The sequence below is a fragment of the Setaria viridis genome, chromosome 8, assembly GCF_005286985.2.
Source record: "Setaria viridis chromosome 8, Setaria_viridis_v4.0, whole genome shotgun sequence".
NCBI classification, from domain to species: domain Eukaryota; kingdom Viridiplantae; phylum Streptophyta; class Magnoliopsida; order Poales; family Poaceae; genus Setaria; species Setaria viridis.
The window spans coordinates 37,313,345-37,331,318 of record NC_048270.2 but is presented as its reverse complement, the minus strand read 5'-3'; the positions used below and the strand labels follow the sequence as shown (position 1 = coordinate 37,331,318).

The 17,974-nt window shown below is 46.7% G+C and overlaps 2 protein-coding genes across 2 annotated transcripts; one reads left to right on the top strand and one right to left on the bottom strand.

The window, feature by feature from the left end:
- Positions 1-598: 598 nt before the first annotated feature.
- Positions 599-2,713, bottom strand: LOC117866930 (laccase-15). The gene is made up of 3 exons (XM_034751232.2): positions 2,493-2,713; positions 1,332-2,390; positions 599-979 (listed from the first exon to the last, which is right to left on the bottom strand). The coding sequence occupies exons 1-3, from the start codon at positions 2,569-2,571 to the stop codon at positions 816-818; spliced, it is 1,302 nt and encodes a 433-aa protein (XP_034607123.2). The 5' UTR covers positions 2,572-2,713; the 3' UTR covers positions 599-815.
- A 10,932-nt stretch (positions 2,714-13,645) lies between these two features.
- LOC117866727 (laccase-15) lies at positions 13,646-16,689 on the top strand. Its single transcript, XM_034751009.2, has 6 exons — positions 13,646-13,822; positions 13,958-14,109; positions 14,333-14,580; positions 14,682-14,801; positions 14,880-15,902; positions 16,345-16,689. Exons 1-6 carry the CDS (start codon positions 13,697-13,699, stop codon positions 16,515-16,517), a joined length of 1,842 nt encoding a protein of 613 aa, XP_034606900.1. The 5' UTR covers positions 13,646-13,696; the 3' UTR covers positions 16,518-16,689.
- Positions 16,690-17,974: the final 1,285 nt, after the last annotated feature.

The following is a 17,974-nucleotide window of genomic DNA, read 5'->3' as shown; positions in this document are numbered from 1 at the left end:
ATTTTAAAAAAACCAAGTGTTACCTATATGTATGCCAAAATCTAATTTCATACATATAGTGACATCATCAGTGAATAACAATAACAGTACCACGTAAATATAAATAAAGACTTACGAGTCTATTAGAGATATACAGTTTAATCCTGAAAACAATGGCTCCAAATTTCACAGGCAATCGACCGGGGGTTGCGTACGCCTAGAACTCAGCATGATCTTCCCAACAACTTTTTCGCAGCTTCTTCTTCTGAGCAACATTGGTTATAGCAAGAAAGAGTACACTTATGGTTATGGTTGGTACTTAGCAAGGCCATACAAAATAACCAGAATAACGATTTAAGTCCATCTTCAAGTTTATTAATCATGTGAGGGTCCATTATTAAATTATTAATCAAGTTTATTGACCGGATTTGTTCTCCGCCTCTACCATTATTAAAATAACATAATTTAATAGTTTCTTAAGTTTATTGCTCATTACATGTAGCTTATAGATCAAAATTGCAATTCACTATGAACCAGGCACTACAAGAGAAACAAAGCGAGGTGCATATAAAGGCCCAAATGAAATAATATTCATATTGTGTGGGTGGCCCAGGTAAAATTATTCTGCGTAGTAAAACAAACTTTATTCATACATCAAGATGATACAACGGTATAAGCGAGACACAAATTATTCATACATCAAGATGATACCACGGTATACGCGAGACATATTGTGTGGGTGGCCCAGGTCGTAGCTTATTTGGAAATCAGCTGGGATTATCTTTTAGACTCCGATCCATATATGCGTAGGACTTCACCTTTCTTAGTTGGGAGGCTCAATTCATCTGTAGGAGATTATGGTCGTTGGCACAGCATGTTGGAAAATCAGCAGGTGGTGGAGGGAGTGATGTATCTGCTGTTGTACTATCATCTACAATAAACACTGCAGCCATGCCCATACTCAAATGAAACTCATAGTGGCAATGCATGAACCATACCCCTGTAAATCATATAAAATTAAGCATTAGATTTATGGCAGACAAATAAGGTTTTCTGCAGTTTTGGCGTTCCTAAATAAATTCTATTACTCTCACAACAAGGTCCTTGGTTTGGCTTTCTTGGTACTTCCAGGGAGTACATAAAATGCAACTTACGGTGGTGTTATTAATAAAATCAAATGTTTGAAAAATGATGGAGTTCGTGCCAAGCTGCTAAAGATGCCAAAACTTCAGAAAGATTATTTTGTACGGATGCAGAGTCTAAATGAAAACGTGTTTTCCACGCATGTTTCCTCTAAATTTGAAATTTTCATAGCAAACATAGTGGGGGAAAAAAACATATCTTTTGCGCACCTGGATTGTTTGCAACAAATCGTACGGCAGCCCATCCAAGATTTGGGACGAGAACGGTATTCTTAACCGGTGGGTTCACCAGGTTGTACCTCGCTACGTCTTTTGCTGCATTGTAGTTACCAAGCCCCTGTGCAAGCAGGAACATGTTGTGACCGTGTAGATGCATTGGGTTGGAGTCACCCTGCAGAAGCGCCGTGCTCTGGAACACCATGTCCACTACGGCACCCTGCCGGAACCGCCGCACCACCGTAGCCTTGGACGACGGTTCTAGCGGGATCTCCTTTGGTCCATAGGGAATGAATGCTTTGTCAGTGAAGTTGAACGCCCTCGACGGCCCATCTGGAAGTTCTTGCATTGCATCTAATAAGACACCGGTGTGGTAATACTGCGCTTCTAGTAGTGGCATCTTGGTCGGGTGCTGGTAGGAGACGCTGTTCATGGTTGCAACAACGATACTCTCATTTATGTTACCACCCCTCTTACAGGACTGCTGGCCATTCCGGCAGATTGAGCCGAGGCCAAGCACTAGGAACAGGTTCTCGTCCACTTGCTGCGGAACCGTCAGGTGATGCAGGCTGGTCAAGTTGCTGTGGAAGTAGAATGATGTAACCGTATCATGTTTGTCAGGCATCTGAGGAGCTAATGCCACATCATCTGATGGACCTTCATCATTTTCATCTTCTTTTGCGCCACGTCTTGACCTTAGTGCTGCTGCACCATTGGTGATGGAGCTGTGGTTGACTCTGTACTGCACCATCCCTCTAGTAGTGAATTCTGGGGTCTGGGTGTCCGGCCGTGGGGCCTGGTTGGGCAGGGCAACCATGTAGTACCTGCCCGGGGTTGCATTGGCAACAACCAGTGCGTCCACCGTCTCGCCAGGCGCGATCGCGATGACATCCGTGGTGTAGGGGCTGACATAGTTGGCATCAGCTGCGACCACTGTGAAATTGTGCCCAGCTATTTTTAGGTAGAACTCTGAGAAGAGACCGGCGTTGATTACTCGTAGCAGGTAGGTCTTGCCAGGCACAACGTCCAGCACGTAGCCAACTTCCGGCACACCTTCAGAGATGAATTGGATGTTGAAACACGCACTTTATTTGTACAGAAAGAATAAAGCAACATGTCGTCGACGCAGACATGCATATTCTGTAATTTGCTTACCGGAGCAATTGAAAAGATCTCCAAGCTTGCCATTGATTGTGGAACCACTAGCGTAGAAATCCAAGGAACCATTCTTCATGCTCCGATCCACCTGTGGAAGGTCCAGCTGCCACCAGTCCCCTGCCACATCATCAGGATCATCCACAAAAACAAGTTCCGCTCAGAAACTGGTGCCAAAACATTTCGATTCGGGTAGGAACAGTACATTTTTATATGTTCGAACGGACCTAAGCTTTACAATGTAAAGATGAATAATTTCACGAACCTCTAATGATGGGAACCTCCGTATCAGGCTTTGGAAATGGATAGGAGATAGCACCATGTCTTGGCCGGATGATGAGAGCACCGTGCAGGGTTGCCCGGAGGAATGGGACGTGAGCATGCCACCAGAGGGTGCCTTCTTGACCGACGACGTTGAACCGGTAGGTGAAGTTGTGGTTGGGCAGGATGGGTCGTTGCGTGACCATTGGCACCCCATCAGCCCAACAATTCAGCCATTGCTTCACTCCATGCCTACGCCAGACAACAAAAAATATATATTCTAGAATAGCGAAAACAGAATTGAATAACAAACTTGTTTTATTTGTCCGATCATCAAGTACTTGAAAATAATGGAATCAGTTAAGTACCAATGGATTGTTATATTATAGGGTGACTTGTTAACAAGAAGAACGGCCACCGAGTCTCCTTCCGTCACCTCTATTGCAGGTCCTGGGAGCTGCCCATTCACCACGGTGACCAGTGTCTCCTTGCACAAGTGTGTCATCTTCACCTGGCTCACCTACATTTGCATGCATGTTCAAACAAATCAAGCTTGCATATATATATGTATACATACATCATCGTTGCATTGTTCAAATTGATAGATAAAAAAACAGGGAAGAGCATGATGCTTATTTACAACGAAGGTGTGCTCGACAACAGCTGCGCGGACAGAGATGGCAATGGCGGAGAGGAAGAAGATGATGGCAGCGGTGGCCGCCATAGGGATGGACGCTTGCGATTTTCACAGTTTGCAGCTTTGTCCGGTTTAATTTTGCTCCGATCCGCAGTGTACTTCTAGGTATCAGTATATATACGACGATCATGAGGAACTAAGCGATCTGAACTTCTAGGTATCAGTACATATATTAAATACATATAGATCCATACATTTCAGTTGCATATAATAAACTCCATTACTAGCGGTACCTACTAATCACCGCCACGCGAGCAACTGTCTCGCGAATCGCCAACACTGCGGCATGATCAGCCATCCCAGACTTAAAGCAAGCCATCAAGCCTCGATCAAATACACACAATCTACTCGAAGCCACGTCCACTTCCATTTAACGAAACACGTGATCCCACCCTAATTTTCATGAGGCGACCATCCCCATGTGGCAGATACGATTGCTAGACCATGCCATGCGCGAAATATGCGTGTGCGCTCTACGGTGCGTATGATTCTCGAGTCTCACATGTAGCTTTCTTACACAGCAAATGTGATTTTGATAGGAGATATTTTGGAAACGCTACCGTCCGAGCGTCCAGACGTGTTGGACGTCGTTCCGCTCCCCTCCGCTTCCTATCCATTTCCATCTTCCCCATCCCCTTTCTTCTTCAACCTTCCACCTCGGTATCCTCCTCCTCCACTCCGGCGGCCTTATCTCCCACCCGCGTCCCACACCAGCGTCCTCCTTGCCCACCTCGACGGCGTCGCGCTCCCCCACTCGGCAGCCTCGTCCCCCACCCGCACCCCACGCAGGCGTCCTACTCCCCACCTCGACGGTGTCGCGCTCTTCCACCCCGGCAGCCTCGTCCCCCACCCAAGCGGCGCCCCTCCCCCCAATCTAGCATCCTCAACCCACCGGGAGCGCCAAACGCCCTCAGATCTAGTGGCCCTCTCCCCGACCCCGGAGAGATCTGAGCAAGCCCCTGACCCTCCCCTACCCCGGCCAGCGGCAGCCTCCTCAGATCCGGCGGCATCTCCTCTCCTTCGGCCGACAATGAGCAGGCTGGTTGTCGTGGATCTGAGTGTTGCAATAGGTAACTCATGGTGTTGCAATAGTTATTTTTGGATGTTGCAACGGTGGCTTTTGATGTTTCATCTGTTTTGCAACAGTCTGACTTGCCAGCAATCGGTTGTTGCACCAACTTGTTCATGACTAGCTGTACCTACTAATCACCGCCACGCGAGCAACTGTCTCGCGAATCGCCAACACTGCGGCATGATCAGACTTATCATGCCTCGCCATAAATTAAAGCAAGCCATCAAGCCTCGATCAAATACACACAATCTACTCGAAGTCACGTCCACTTCCATTTAACGAAACACGTGATCCCACCCTAATTTTCATGAGGCGACCATCCCCATGTGGCAGATACAATTGCTAGACCATGCCATGCGTGAAATATGCGTGTGCGCTGTACAGTGCGTATGATTCTGAGTCTCATATGTAGCTTTCTTACAATTTCACCTACACAGCAAATGTGGTTTTGAGAAGAGATGTTTTCCTTTTAAATTCATCCGCGCGTGGAGGACCCCTTAGTATCAGCTCGTAACAACAACCAGTGCTAAGTGGCCCCAAACCATTGATCCACCATAAATATACCAGCTTAATAAGTTAGACCTATTACTAATGCTAATATTAGTATCGAGTGTTGTTCTGGCTGGTATATTTGTTGGGGATTTATAGTGGTTTCTCTAGTGGTGAGTCCTCGCCGGTGAGTACATTCCCCCTCTTTCTTCCTCTCTGTTGCTTCGCTCAAGGTACATCTTGTAGTGGTTTCTCTCTGTTGACTCTAACTGGTAAATCTAAATAGAGACCCAGTGTCAATGAGTTTGGCACACTACCGGAAAGCTTAAATTCGCCGAGTGTTTTCTTTTTGCCGAGTGTTTTTTTTCGGACACTCGGCAAACAAGCCCTTTGCCGAGTGCCCCTCCAAAAACACTCGGCAAAAAAAAAACACTCGGCAAATAGGGGCTTTGCCGAGTGTCAAATGAAAAACACTCGGCAAAGCCCCTTGTTTGCCGAGTGTCAAAAAAAACACTCGGCAAATAGGGGGGTTTGCCTAGTGTTTTTTTTGACACTCGGCAAAAAAATAATTTTTTTTTCTCTTTTCACCATGAAATTTTTTCTACTCCCTACATACAACATGTGGTACTCCATGTTAAAATTTGGTATATTTTTAAATTTATTTGCTATATTTATTTAATTAATTGCATTTCAAGGAAATTTTTGGTATAAGTCAAATTTGAACTGCAAGTGATTCAAATTACGGAATAAAATGAGTAGAAAAATGATATTCATGTTATTTGGACCAATTTGAGACCTGACCCATGAAATGAAAAGAAATTTCGAACATCTTGTTCAGGAAACACGACCATGAACCTGTGGCAGTAGTATTTTTAAATTGTAAAAAAAACAATCAAAGTCTGAAAATTATGAGATTTGCCATGATGTGATGATATAATACGTGGAGGCTGTGGAAAAAAATTGAGAAGATTTTGCACATTTTATCATGTACGATGATTACAAACCGAAGCATCTCAGAAGAAGAATAGTAACTTTGAGAAGGATTCGAAAAAATTTAGAGTCGAAGTGACGGTCGAGTTCGGTTTGACTACAAAACTTTTTGTATAGTCAGTAGAGAACCTATATTGGTTCGTGTGAAAATTTGGTATTTTTTTGAAACTGTTGAGTATTTTTTAAATTTTTTTCAAAAAATTTTTGCCGAGTGTCCTACGTAGGACACTCGGCAAACAGACGGCGCCCAACAAATTAATATCGGCCCCCCCGGCCCCCCCCCCCGCGCACCCGGCCCCCTCCCCACTTTCCTCTTCCCCCCGCTCTCCTCTCTTCCTCCGCATGCCTCCGCCGCCGCCGCCGCCGCCCGCCTCCGCCGCCGCCGCCGCCGCCCGCCTCCGCCGCCGCCGCCGCCGCCCGCCTCCGCCGCCGCCGGCTCCCCTCCCTCGCCTAGCGCGCCCCCTCCCCTCCCTCCCGAGCCCCTCCCCCACCATCACCATCGCCCGGCGCCCCCGGCCCCGGATCCGCCGCCGCCCGCCGCCCCCGGCCCCGCCGCCCCCGGATCCGCCGCCCCCGGCCCCGCCGCCCCCGGATCCGCCGCGGCCGGCCCCGCCGCCCCCGGATCCGCCGCCCCCGGCCCGGCCGCCCCCGGATCCGCCGCCGCCGGCCCCGGATCCGCCGGAGTCTCGCGTCGGGGGCCCCGGATCCGGCGGGCGTGGATGGCGGCGGCGGCGGGCGTGGATGGCGGTGGCGGCGGCGGCGGGCGTGGATGGCGGCGGCGGCGGGCGTGGATGGCGGTGGCGGCGGCGGCGGGCGTGGATGGCGGCGGCGGCGGCGGGCGTGGATGTACTGGAGGAACTCCAGTACGTGCGCGCCGCTGCACCGCGACAGCGACAGCGGCGGCCGGTGGTTGCGCAGCGACGGCGACGAGCTCGACGGCGACGGCCCCACCGGCGGGCGTGGATGGCAGCTGGCGGCGGCGGCGGCGTGCTGGTGGTCCGGGTGTCGGCGTGCGGCGGGCGTGGATGGCAGCTGGCGGCGGCGGCGGCGGCGGCGGCCGGAGTTTTTGTTTTTTTTATTTTTTTTCAAAAATATGTTTGCCGAGTGTTTTTTGGGACTCGGCGAAGCTTCGCCGAGTGCCCGATGTATGACACTCGGCGAAACCCCTGTTTGCCGAGGGAGAGTTCGCCGAGTCTGTTTCGCCGAGTGTTACACTCGGCAAATGCGTTGCCGAGTGTTTTTGGGCCTTCGCCGAGTGCCCCAGGCACTCGGCGAACTTTCTGTTTCCGGTAGTGGCACCTGTTAAAATCCTATTAGTACACATTTTTTACTCTACATATATATATATATAGTGACCAGCTTTAACGCCTTGTGGAATTGGATCTATCTCCCTCACTGTAATCCTGCCCTTGGCTGCTAGCCTGCTACTCGTGCACCACATCGAAAGGAGTGTATGCGTAAAACCCGTAATCCTGTTCTTGGCTGCTAGCCTGCTACGCGTAAACCAAGGAATAGACGTAAAAAAAAGTGCTAGCCTGCTACGCGTGCACCACGCGCAAAGGAATAGACGTAAAAAAAAGTGAAGGATGCCCAGAGGGTGCTTGGTCATCGTGCAATGAATCTGAACGGGATGCATTGCTCAGTTCGTCAGCTACTAGTGCCTAAAATATGACAGTGGCATTGCATGAGCATCAAGCTAGTAGGGAGACTGAGCTGAGCGAGCACATGTAACATTACTGGGGTTTCCGCTTGCAGTACCCTTTGGTACCGGTTGTACTTGATCACTGGTGAAAAACACGCCTTTAGTTCTGGTCGGATAGGGCTATAGATTCCGAAAATCTAACCGGACTAATCATTCTCGAGACAAAAGGAGGTCCTTTAGTCCTGGGTCATTCACCTGGGACTAAAGATCCCTTTAATCCCGGTTGGTAAAACCAACCGGAACTAAAAATGATAAAAAAAATAAAAAGTGGGTCGGCAGCACGGCGACGCCGCTCCGCTTGCCTCCGCACAACACCGCCCGCCTTTGCCCATCTCCGCTCCGTCCTCGCTCGCCGCTACCCGCCGCAGCAACGCCTAGCTAGCCTAGCAGCAGCCCAGTTCCCGCGCCCGCTCCTCCGCCCGTAGTAGCTAACAGGCCAGCCCGTTTTGCCTCAGCCCAGCTTCTGCGTGCCAGCCCGCTCCCGCGTTGCCGCCTCGGCTCTCCTGCTGACCGCTGGGCCCCACCTGCCATCGCCTACCTCCGTCTTCTCTACGTTGGACTCGGCCCCGAGCTCGATCCCGCATCCGCACGTCCAAGTCCTCCGCTGGCCCACACGCCAAGGGACCTCTCCTCCCAGGCTATATATACAGCCGCCGCACCCATGATCCCCACCTAAAACCCTAGTGCCATTTCGAACTTCCCAGCGCTGCCGCCGCTCTAGCCTGAGTGCCAACGCCACCCCCCGCCGCTGATCTCCACTGCTGTCGCCTCTCTATCGCCAAGAGCTCCGCCCGAGGATCCACCAAGAGGTGAGGAGGCCACCTGTGTGGACCCCGTGCACCACCGTGCTCTCATTCGCGCACCCGAGCTCGCCGGAGTGGCCACCGCCGCCGCTGCTAGGATGCTTTGCTGAGCCGCATGCCACCACCACCACGCTATCCCCCTTGTTAACACCCTAGATCAGTTCGCCATGCTTTTCTCATTCTCCTGGTCAAGATCCCGTCCCAATCCATGGCCGGACGCTCATTTTCGAGCGAAATCCGGCGAGTCGCTGCCGCCGCCGCCGCCACTATATGTAATGCTTCTTAGTTACCTACCAAAGCACTAACATATTGCATTGGCAACTGTTAGAAATCTAGGCTTATTTCAGTATATTTTAATTCCAAAATTAAGCATAAAAATTATCATGAATATGTTGAGTGATTTAGTGACAACATAATATGTGCTAGTGTTCAAGTTTTAACATCTAATAAACAAGAATGAATATAGGCACAGATGATTTAGAATGTACCCTGGGGTGGGGCAGTGTCGGTTCTAGAGGCTCTACTCTCGCTAGAACTTGTGCGTGCAGTATCTGGCGATGGGAATGCAAAGAGAGTAGCAAAACAATAGGGGAGAAGAGAGAGGTCTCTTGAAAGGAATACCTTTGTGCATCTCAGGAAGGAAGAGAAGGGCGCCTTATGTAGGCAAGCAGTCAGGGAGGGGGGATGAACCTGGACGCCTATCAGTCAGCTCTGTCATCAGACGCAATCAATTCGTGGGATATCACTTCGCTCGCCTCGTCTCATCTCAACACGACACGACACAACATGACATGCCCACACCCACGGCCCGGCCCGGCCCGGCAAGGTGAGCGAGCGCGCGCGTGGCACGCCAATCTCCTTTATTGACTTTGCAATAGGTGTACTCAGAGTCCACCATTTAAGTTAGTTAAGATCCTCTTCAAGTCCCCATGTGGGACTAAGCACTTATCTCTCTAGCATTTATTAGTAGGCTTTTAATTCTTTAATTTGAATAAATAAATGGGCTAAGCCCATATATTCCAACAATCCCCACCAAGAATTTCAAGCCACGGTAGAAATGCTATCGAATCCACTATAATCTAGATATACCAGTATTTGATGGAGACTGTTAAGTTGAACTTCCATCTAGAACTAAAGCTACACTTATTCACAACTGTACAATGGACTATGCCTTCTATTGACAGTCTTGTGCAAACAAGTTTGACCAGAGCTCTTCACTGATACTAGGCTACAAAAGCATCCCCGCGGTTTGGAGCTTATAAGTCATACTCTAGACCTTTCATGAGTTTCTAGAGATCACCCACATCTCACAAACTATGACCAGTAGTCAAACTCATATAGGTGCATTCCTGAAAAGATGTTCTGTAGGACAACATCTTTGCTTCAAAGAAACAACTCCCTTGTTTCAAAGAAGCCACTCGGAACACATTAAGGTATAAACCAACCTGCCATACAAGATTGAAGAGAAATGCATCTTTCACTAGGATGAGCCTATTCAAAGGTTCTTTCTCTCAGTTAAACTATAGCTTGTTTCACCATCCTACTTCATAGGATCTCCGATCACATAGAATAGGTTACCACTATAGAGTAACTCACATGGGTCTCAAGCCCAATTTCATAGATGCATTGTCTATCACATTTCGTGAAAGACCCTTTGTAAATTGATCTACCAGATTCTTAGCTGTTTGAACATAGACAAAATCTATAACTCTGAAGTTTCTCAATTTCCTAACAGATTTCAACCGCCTCTTGACATGCCTTGATGACTTCATGTTATCCTTTGAACTGTTCACCTTGACAATCACAGTTTGGTTACCACAGTTCATTAGAATTGCCGGTATCGGTTTTTCAACTATCGGCAAGTCCATTAGGAGTTCACGAAGCCACTCGGCCTCAACAGTGGTGGTGTCTAATGCTGTGAGTTCTGCTTCCATTGTTGACCTCGTTAAGATGGTCTGCTTGCAAGACTTCCAGGAAACAACGCCACCTCCAAGTGTGAATACATATCCACTTGTGACTTTTATCTCATCAGTATCAGAGATCCAATTTGAGTCACTATACCCTTCAAGTACCCTTAGGTGACCAGTATAGTGAATCCCGTAGTTCACAGTACCTTTTAGATAGCGCATTACTCTCTCCAGAGCATTCCAATGATCATCTCCCGGGTTTCAAACAAACCGGCTTAGTTTGGTTACAGCAAACGAGATATTAGGCCTTGTAGCACTAGCCAAGTACATAAGTGAATCAATAATTTGAGTGTATCTCAGTTGATCTCTCATTATCCTTTTATTTTTTCTTAAAATTACACTAGCATCATAAGGTATTGAAACGGGTTTGCAATCACTATAACCAAAGCGACTTAGAACCCTTTCCACATAATAGGATTGCAAGACTGTAACCCCACCATCACCTTCTCTTACTAGTTTTATATTAAGGATAACATCAGCCTCTCCCAAATCTTTCATCTCAAAGTTTTGAGACAAAAAGTCCTTGACTTCCTTAATCACACTAAGGCTTGTCCCAAAAATTAATATATCATCAACATACAAGCACAGTATCACTCCTTCACCCCACCAAAATGATAGTATACACACTTGTCGGCTTCGTTCATAACAAAGCCAGCGGACATAAGAGTTTTATCAAACTTCTCATGCCATTGCTTAGGAGCTTGCTTGAGGACATACAAAGATTTTAACAACTTACACACCATTCCTTCTTGACCTTTTGCTACAAACCTTTCTAGCTGATCCATATAGATCTCCGCCTCCAACTCTCTATTTAGGAAAGCTATCTTAACATCCATTTGATGGACGAGAAGACCATAAGAGGTTTCTAGGGAAAGTAACACTCGAATTGTGGTCAATCGAGCAACAGGTGAATAAGTGTCAAAGAAGTCTTCTCCTTCTTTCTAAGTATAGCCCTTAGCCACAAGCCTTGCCTTGTACTTTTCAATAGTACCATTAGGCCTAAGCTTCTTCCTGAACACCCACTTGCATCCTATGGGTTTACACCCATAAGGACGTTCAACGACTTCCCAAGTTCCATTAGACATAATAGAATCCATTTCACTCCTTACTCCTTCCTTCCAATAGTCAGCATCAGGAGATGAATATGCCTCTTCAATGGTTCTAGGGGTGTCATCCACGAGGTATACAATGAAATCATCACTGAAGGACTTTTCAATCCTTCGTCTCTTTCTCTTTCTAGGAGCTTCATTGTTATCCTCCTCAAGATTTTCCACAAGTGTAGGTTCACTATGTTCTATCACATCGGTAGACATATCCTTCTCAATAAACTCTTGCCTAGATGAACTTGTTTTTATCTCTCATAGGAAAAATGTTCTCAAAAAATGTAGCATCTCTATACTCCATTATAGTACCAACATACAAGTCAGGTACTTCAGATTTTACTACTAGAAATCTATAGCCAACGCTATGAATAGCATAACCCAGAAAGACACAATCCACAGTTTTAGGTCCAAGCTTACGTTTCTTAGTTATTGGCACACTAAGTTTTGCCAAACAACCCCAAGTACGTAAGAAAGAAAGTATTAGGCTCTTCTTCTCCCATTCCTCGAATGGTGTTATTTCTTTCTTCTTTGTAGGAACATGATTTAGGACATGACAAGCAGTCAATATAGCCTCACCCCACCATTCCTTGGAAAGTCCCGCTGTATCTAACATGGCGTTGACCAAATCAGTTAGAGTGCGGTTCTTCCTTTCAGCAACCACATTTGACTGAGGTGAATAGGGAGGCATCCTCTCTTGAATAATACCATATTCCTCGCAGAATATAGTAAAAACATTTGAGAAGTACTCGCCACCACACGATCCGACCTAATTCGTTTGATCTTTCTCTCTAATTGGTTTTCTACTTCAGCTTTATAGATTTTAAAGTAATGTAATGCTTCATCTTTTGACTTCAACAAATAGATGTGACAAAATCTAGTGTGGTCATCTATCAAAGTCATGAAATATTTCTTACCACCTTTTGTCAACACACCATTCAATTCGCACAGAAAAAGTTGTCAGCATGATCAAAGGCACTTGGATCCTCTGAGCTATTGCCCTCGGGCTTTCCGGCTACGACATGCATAATGTTCATGGCTGTCAACCACAACGTAAGCCTCTCACGCCAATGCTTGTAATTAGAACCATCAAATACATTTGGTTTAATGGATGCAGCAAAACTAGATACCGAAAGCCTATCAACAATATAAGGTTTTTGGACTGTTAGAAATCTAGGCATATTTCAGTATATTTTAATTCCAAAATTAAGCATACATGAATATGTTGAGTGATTCAGTGACAACATAATATGTGCTGGTGTTCAAGTTTAACCATCTAATAAACAAGAATGAATATAGGCACATATGATTTAGAATGTACCTTGGGGCGGGGCTAGTGCCTGAGGCACCGGATGCGCCGTTACCATCTGGATTAGTCATACTAATCGTGGGAGGGCCTCAGTCGATGTAGTCATACTAAAATGATGCAGGAAGCAATTGATACAGTGCAGTCCCATGAATGGCCTCCGGGAAGTAGACGAAGTAGTCGTACAGCGCGGACACCAGGAAGAAGATGTTGTAGATGAACAAGGAGCGAGTAGTCGCGTTGAACGCTGTCCAAAAACCTTATCGCCCGCCTATCCCGAGTAGGATCTCCAGCAGAAGGCAAGGTTCTGCTCTTGCCAGAACTTGTGAGCGCAGTATCTAGCGATGGGAATGCAAAGAGAACAGCAAAACACAGGGAGAAGAGAGAGGTCTCCTGAAAGGAATACCTTTGTGCATAGGAAGAGAAGGGCGCCTTATATAGGCGAGCAGTGAGGGAGGGGGGATGAACCTGGATGCCTGGCAGTTAGCTCTGTCATCAAACGCAATCAATTCGTGGCAATCAAACCAGTAACCTATTCCAAAGTTTATGCTCGTCTCGTCTCAACTCGACGCGCTCATGGCCCGGACCGGCAAGGTGAGCAAGCGCGCGCTTGGCACACCAATCTCCTTTATTGACTTCGCAATAAGTGTACTCAGAGTCCACCATTCAAGTCAGTTAAGATCGTCTTCAAGTCCCCATGTGGGCTTTTAATTCTTTAATTTGAATAAGTAAATGGGCCATGCCCATATATTCCAACAGCATCATCTAGTGCTGGGTAGAAGTACATTGGAGAGCAAAGCAGGCAAAGTTGCAAACAATGAAGTGGAGGAGCTTGCCCGCGGGGACTGTAGCGATCGCCACTGGTGTAATCTTCTTCCTCTCTGCCATAGGAGCACCAGGAGCACCAGCGGCCATGGCCAGTGTCGTCGAACACACCTTTGTTGTAAGTATTATGAGCATCCATGGCCAGTGCCCTCTATTGTTTCTGCATAATGTTAACCAGCATCCGTACTAGATCTGGAACAGGCAATGAAAAGGTACATTTCCATAATTAATTTGTTGGAACATGCATATTTAGGTGAGACAGGTGAAAATGACGCACTTGTGCAAGGAAACGCTGGCAACCGTGGTGAACGGGCAGTTTCCAGGGCCAGCAATAGAGGTCACAGAGGGAGACTCGGTGACAGTTCATGTCGTCAACCAGTCACCCTACAACTTAACAATCCACTGGTAAAACTGCAAATCCTTTTGTTATAGCATGGAGAAACAATTCACATATAACTTCCACTGCATTTGGATCTGCTCAGTCTGTCAAGCGCGTGAAATATACTCCAGCGCTGATCTACTGCCTAAGATGGGGATTCAAAATTAAGTTGATTGCCGGCACATGAGAAATAGCGTATCACATTTCATTTTGTTTTCTGAAGCTTCTGTTCTGTGTTTTCTGATGCAGGCATGGAGTGAAGCAGCGGCTCAACTGTTGGGCAGACGGGGTGCCAATGATCACCCAGTGCCCCATTCTACCAAACCAGAACTTCACCTATAGATTCAACGTTGCTGGACAGGAAGGCACATTGTGGTGGCATGCTCATGTTTCCTTCCTCCGGGCTTCCGTGCACGGCGCCTTGATCATCCGGCCGAGACGCGGGGCCAGCTCGTACCCATTTCCGAAGCCTTACAAGGAGGTCCCCATCATTATAGGTTCTATATGGAAGCTGAATAGTTTTCGAATTTGGCATGGTTGCAGAAGTGCTATTATTCTTCAGGCTGGACTCTTGTTACTTTGATCTTGGTAATGGCAGGTGAGTGGTGGGACATGGACCTTTTAAAGGCGGACTGGGGCATTCAGCAGCATGTGATTGATCCTTACTTCAATGCATCGACAATAAACGGAAAGCTTGGAGATCTCTACAGCTGCTCTGGTAATCAAGTAGTAATTTTGATAAATTCAAGTTTAAAGGGGCACAATTTCCTTATTTCGATTGGATTCAACTCTGCAGGTGCCGTAGAAGATGGATACTTGCTTGATGTGGAACCCGGAAGAACCTACCTGCTACGAATTATCAACGCTGCGCTCTTTGCTGAGTACTACCTAAAGATCGCCGGCCACAAGTTCACGGTTGTCGCCGCAGACGCCAACTATGTTAGCCCGTACACCACGGATGTCATCGCCATTGCACCCGGTGAGACCATGGATGCCCTTCTGGTCGCCGACGCTGATCCTGGCAGATACTATATGGTAGCCCTGCCCAACCAGTCGCCGTTGCCAGACCCGCAAGGCCCAACGTTGATCACCAGAGGAATAGTTCAGTATAGCAACAAGCAAAGAGCTGCCGATGGAGGAGGACGTCCATCCAGTGATATTGCAGTGTCACCAGAGATGCCTGACCAGCATGACATGATTACATCGTTCTACTTCCATGGAAACCTGACAGGCCTACACCATCCCCAGCACCTGGAGGTGCCGAAGCATGTTGATGAGCGCCTGTTCATCACACTCGGCCTGGGCTCCATCTGCCGGGGAGGACAATCTTCCTGCAAGAGGAGCGAGAACAATGAGTCCGTGGATGTAGCGACCATGAACAACTTCTCCTACCAGCAACCTGCGGTCGCTACACCACTCCTGGAGCTACACTACTACAACACCGACAACTGCGTGCTGAGCATGCTGCAAGAGCTCCCAGACAAGCCGCCGAGGGTGTTCAACTACACCGACCCAGCCCTTATCCTACCTGGACCCAAAGAAGCCAAGCTGGAGCCGACGTCCAAGGCGACGATTGCACGGCGTTTCCGGCAAGGGGCTGTGGTGGAGGTGGTGTTCCAGGGTACGGCGATTTTATCAAGCGAATCGAACCCGATGCACCTACACGGGCATGATATGTTCGTGCTCGCTCAGGGCGAAGGCAACTATGACGCAACGAGGGATGTGCCAAGGTACAACCTTGTGAATCCGGCTGTTAAGAACACCGTATTCGTACCGAGGCTTGGGTGGGTTGCTGTCCGCTTCATCGCAGATAATCCAGGTGGGTCGCAGATCTCCCTTGTCCGTTAATTTTATTTTTATTTGAAATAGCTGCAGACCTAAAAAAATATCCTATGAGACGAACGTCACATGCAAATAACACAGCTAGGTTATAGAATACTATTTTTAAGTATAATAGCTTCCAAATTTGAACAAAAAACTTATTGGACAAAAACAGTAAGGTAATTATTATTGTAGCTATCATAAATATGACTATCATAAATCACAAGAGCTGTGTTTCCAAGAGAAAATAAGAATTTTCTCCATCTTTCGACGATATTAACCCCACATTGAAGAAAATTATTTCATGTTTAGTTTCTAGTGATTGGGAAACTATTACATTTCACTCAATCTACCGATTTGTTTGGATGTGCACTGTATTTACTGGCATAGCTTTGAAACATCACCACCAATATCTAATACTTTGTCTGTCTCGTGTACAGGGATATGGTACATGCATTGCCATTTTGAGTTTCATGTCTCAATGGGCATGGTTGCATTATTCATCGTAGAGGATGGGTCAACAGTGGATACATTTCTCCCTGCACCACCTGCGGATTTTCCAACATGTGGACATGACCACAATGTTATGTCAAATGAGTTCTACCCTATCTAAGGAAATTGAAGTGACATTGATAAATGGAGTCTAGTAGACAGTTCCAAACAGACTTTCAAATAAGGAGGAAAGATGCATGAATCTTGAGATGAAACAAAAATCCTTGCTAGTCCAAATTAATCTGTATATGTATCTTGAGATGCGTCCTTTTATGTAAACATTTAATCTATAATATTCTATCTTTATGGAATTCAGTAACTAACGTTGAGCTGTAATTATGTAAGCATGGGCAGAGAGACAAAGAGGACGCTAGGTTCTTTGCATCTCTTTCAAAATCCATGAATGCTCTATCAATTCATCTCCACTGGGCCCCATCCGCGGGGTGTCTCAGCATCTCACCTTATTTACGTTCTTCTTCGTGGCATCGCATCAACTTAGCATTCGCCTTGTTTCTGAACAAACGCTTTAAACGTGGTATTATAGGGAAATACCACATCACCTTCGCGGGAACTCTCTTCTTGAGAGGCTGCCCCTCGACATCATCAGGAACATCTCGCCTGATTTTATACCGCAACGCTCCCCGCACAAAGGACAAGCATCCAATTTCTCATATTCATCACCACGATAGAGTATACAGTCATCAGGGCATACGTGTATCTTCCGAACCTCCAATCACAGAGGGCAAACAATCTGCTTAGCTTCATATGTTGTGGACGGCAATTCATTATTGTCGGGAAGAATATTCTTTACAATTTTCAGTATCCCCTGAAATGCCTTATCGGACACACCATTTTTAGCTTTCCATTGCAGAAATTCCAGTGTGGTATCCAGTTTTTTATGCCCCTGCTTGCAATCTGGGTACAACAATTTTTTGTGATCATCTATCATGCACTGCAACTTTTCTGATTCCTTCTCAGTTTTGCAATCTCTATGCGTATCCCGTAGCACTTGACCAAGATCATCAATAGGGTCGTCTTCTACAAATTCATCTTCATCAGCCTTGCCCTTTGTAGTATCTGCAAGAGCTTGGCCTGCAGCCCAGTCTGGAATGTTGTTATCATCCTCCTCTTCTTCGTCGTCTTCCATTACAACCTCTCTTTCGCCGTGCTTGGTCCAAACCTAACAGTTAGGTATGAAACCGTATATAAACAAGTGGCTGTGAACAGTCCCCAGGAAGAGTAGTCATTCTTGTTACTGAATTGGAAGCATGGATAACATATGAACCCGTTCTCTGGCTTGTTTGCTATAGCCATGTCGAGAAAATAATGCGAGCCATCAACAAACTCCTTGGTCCATCTGTCTACATTATACATCAATTGTCGGTCCATCTGCATCGTACTACGTGAGAAATGGACATAGGTCTTCGCATTACATAATGAACTTGATCAATATTAGGTAGGGAAAAAATAGAGTTAATGCGATTATAATATTTAGGCTTTGCAAAAAATATTAGATAAATAAATTATTATGTGATAAATAGATATAGGTCTTCATATTAGATAAAGAACTTGATCAAT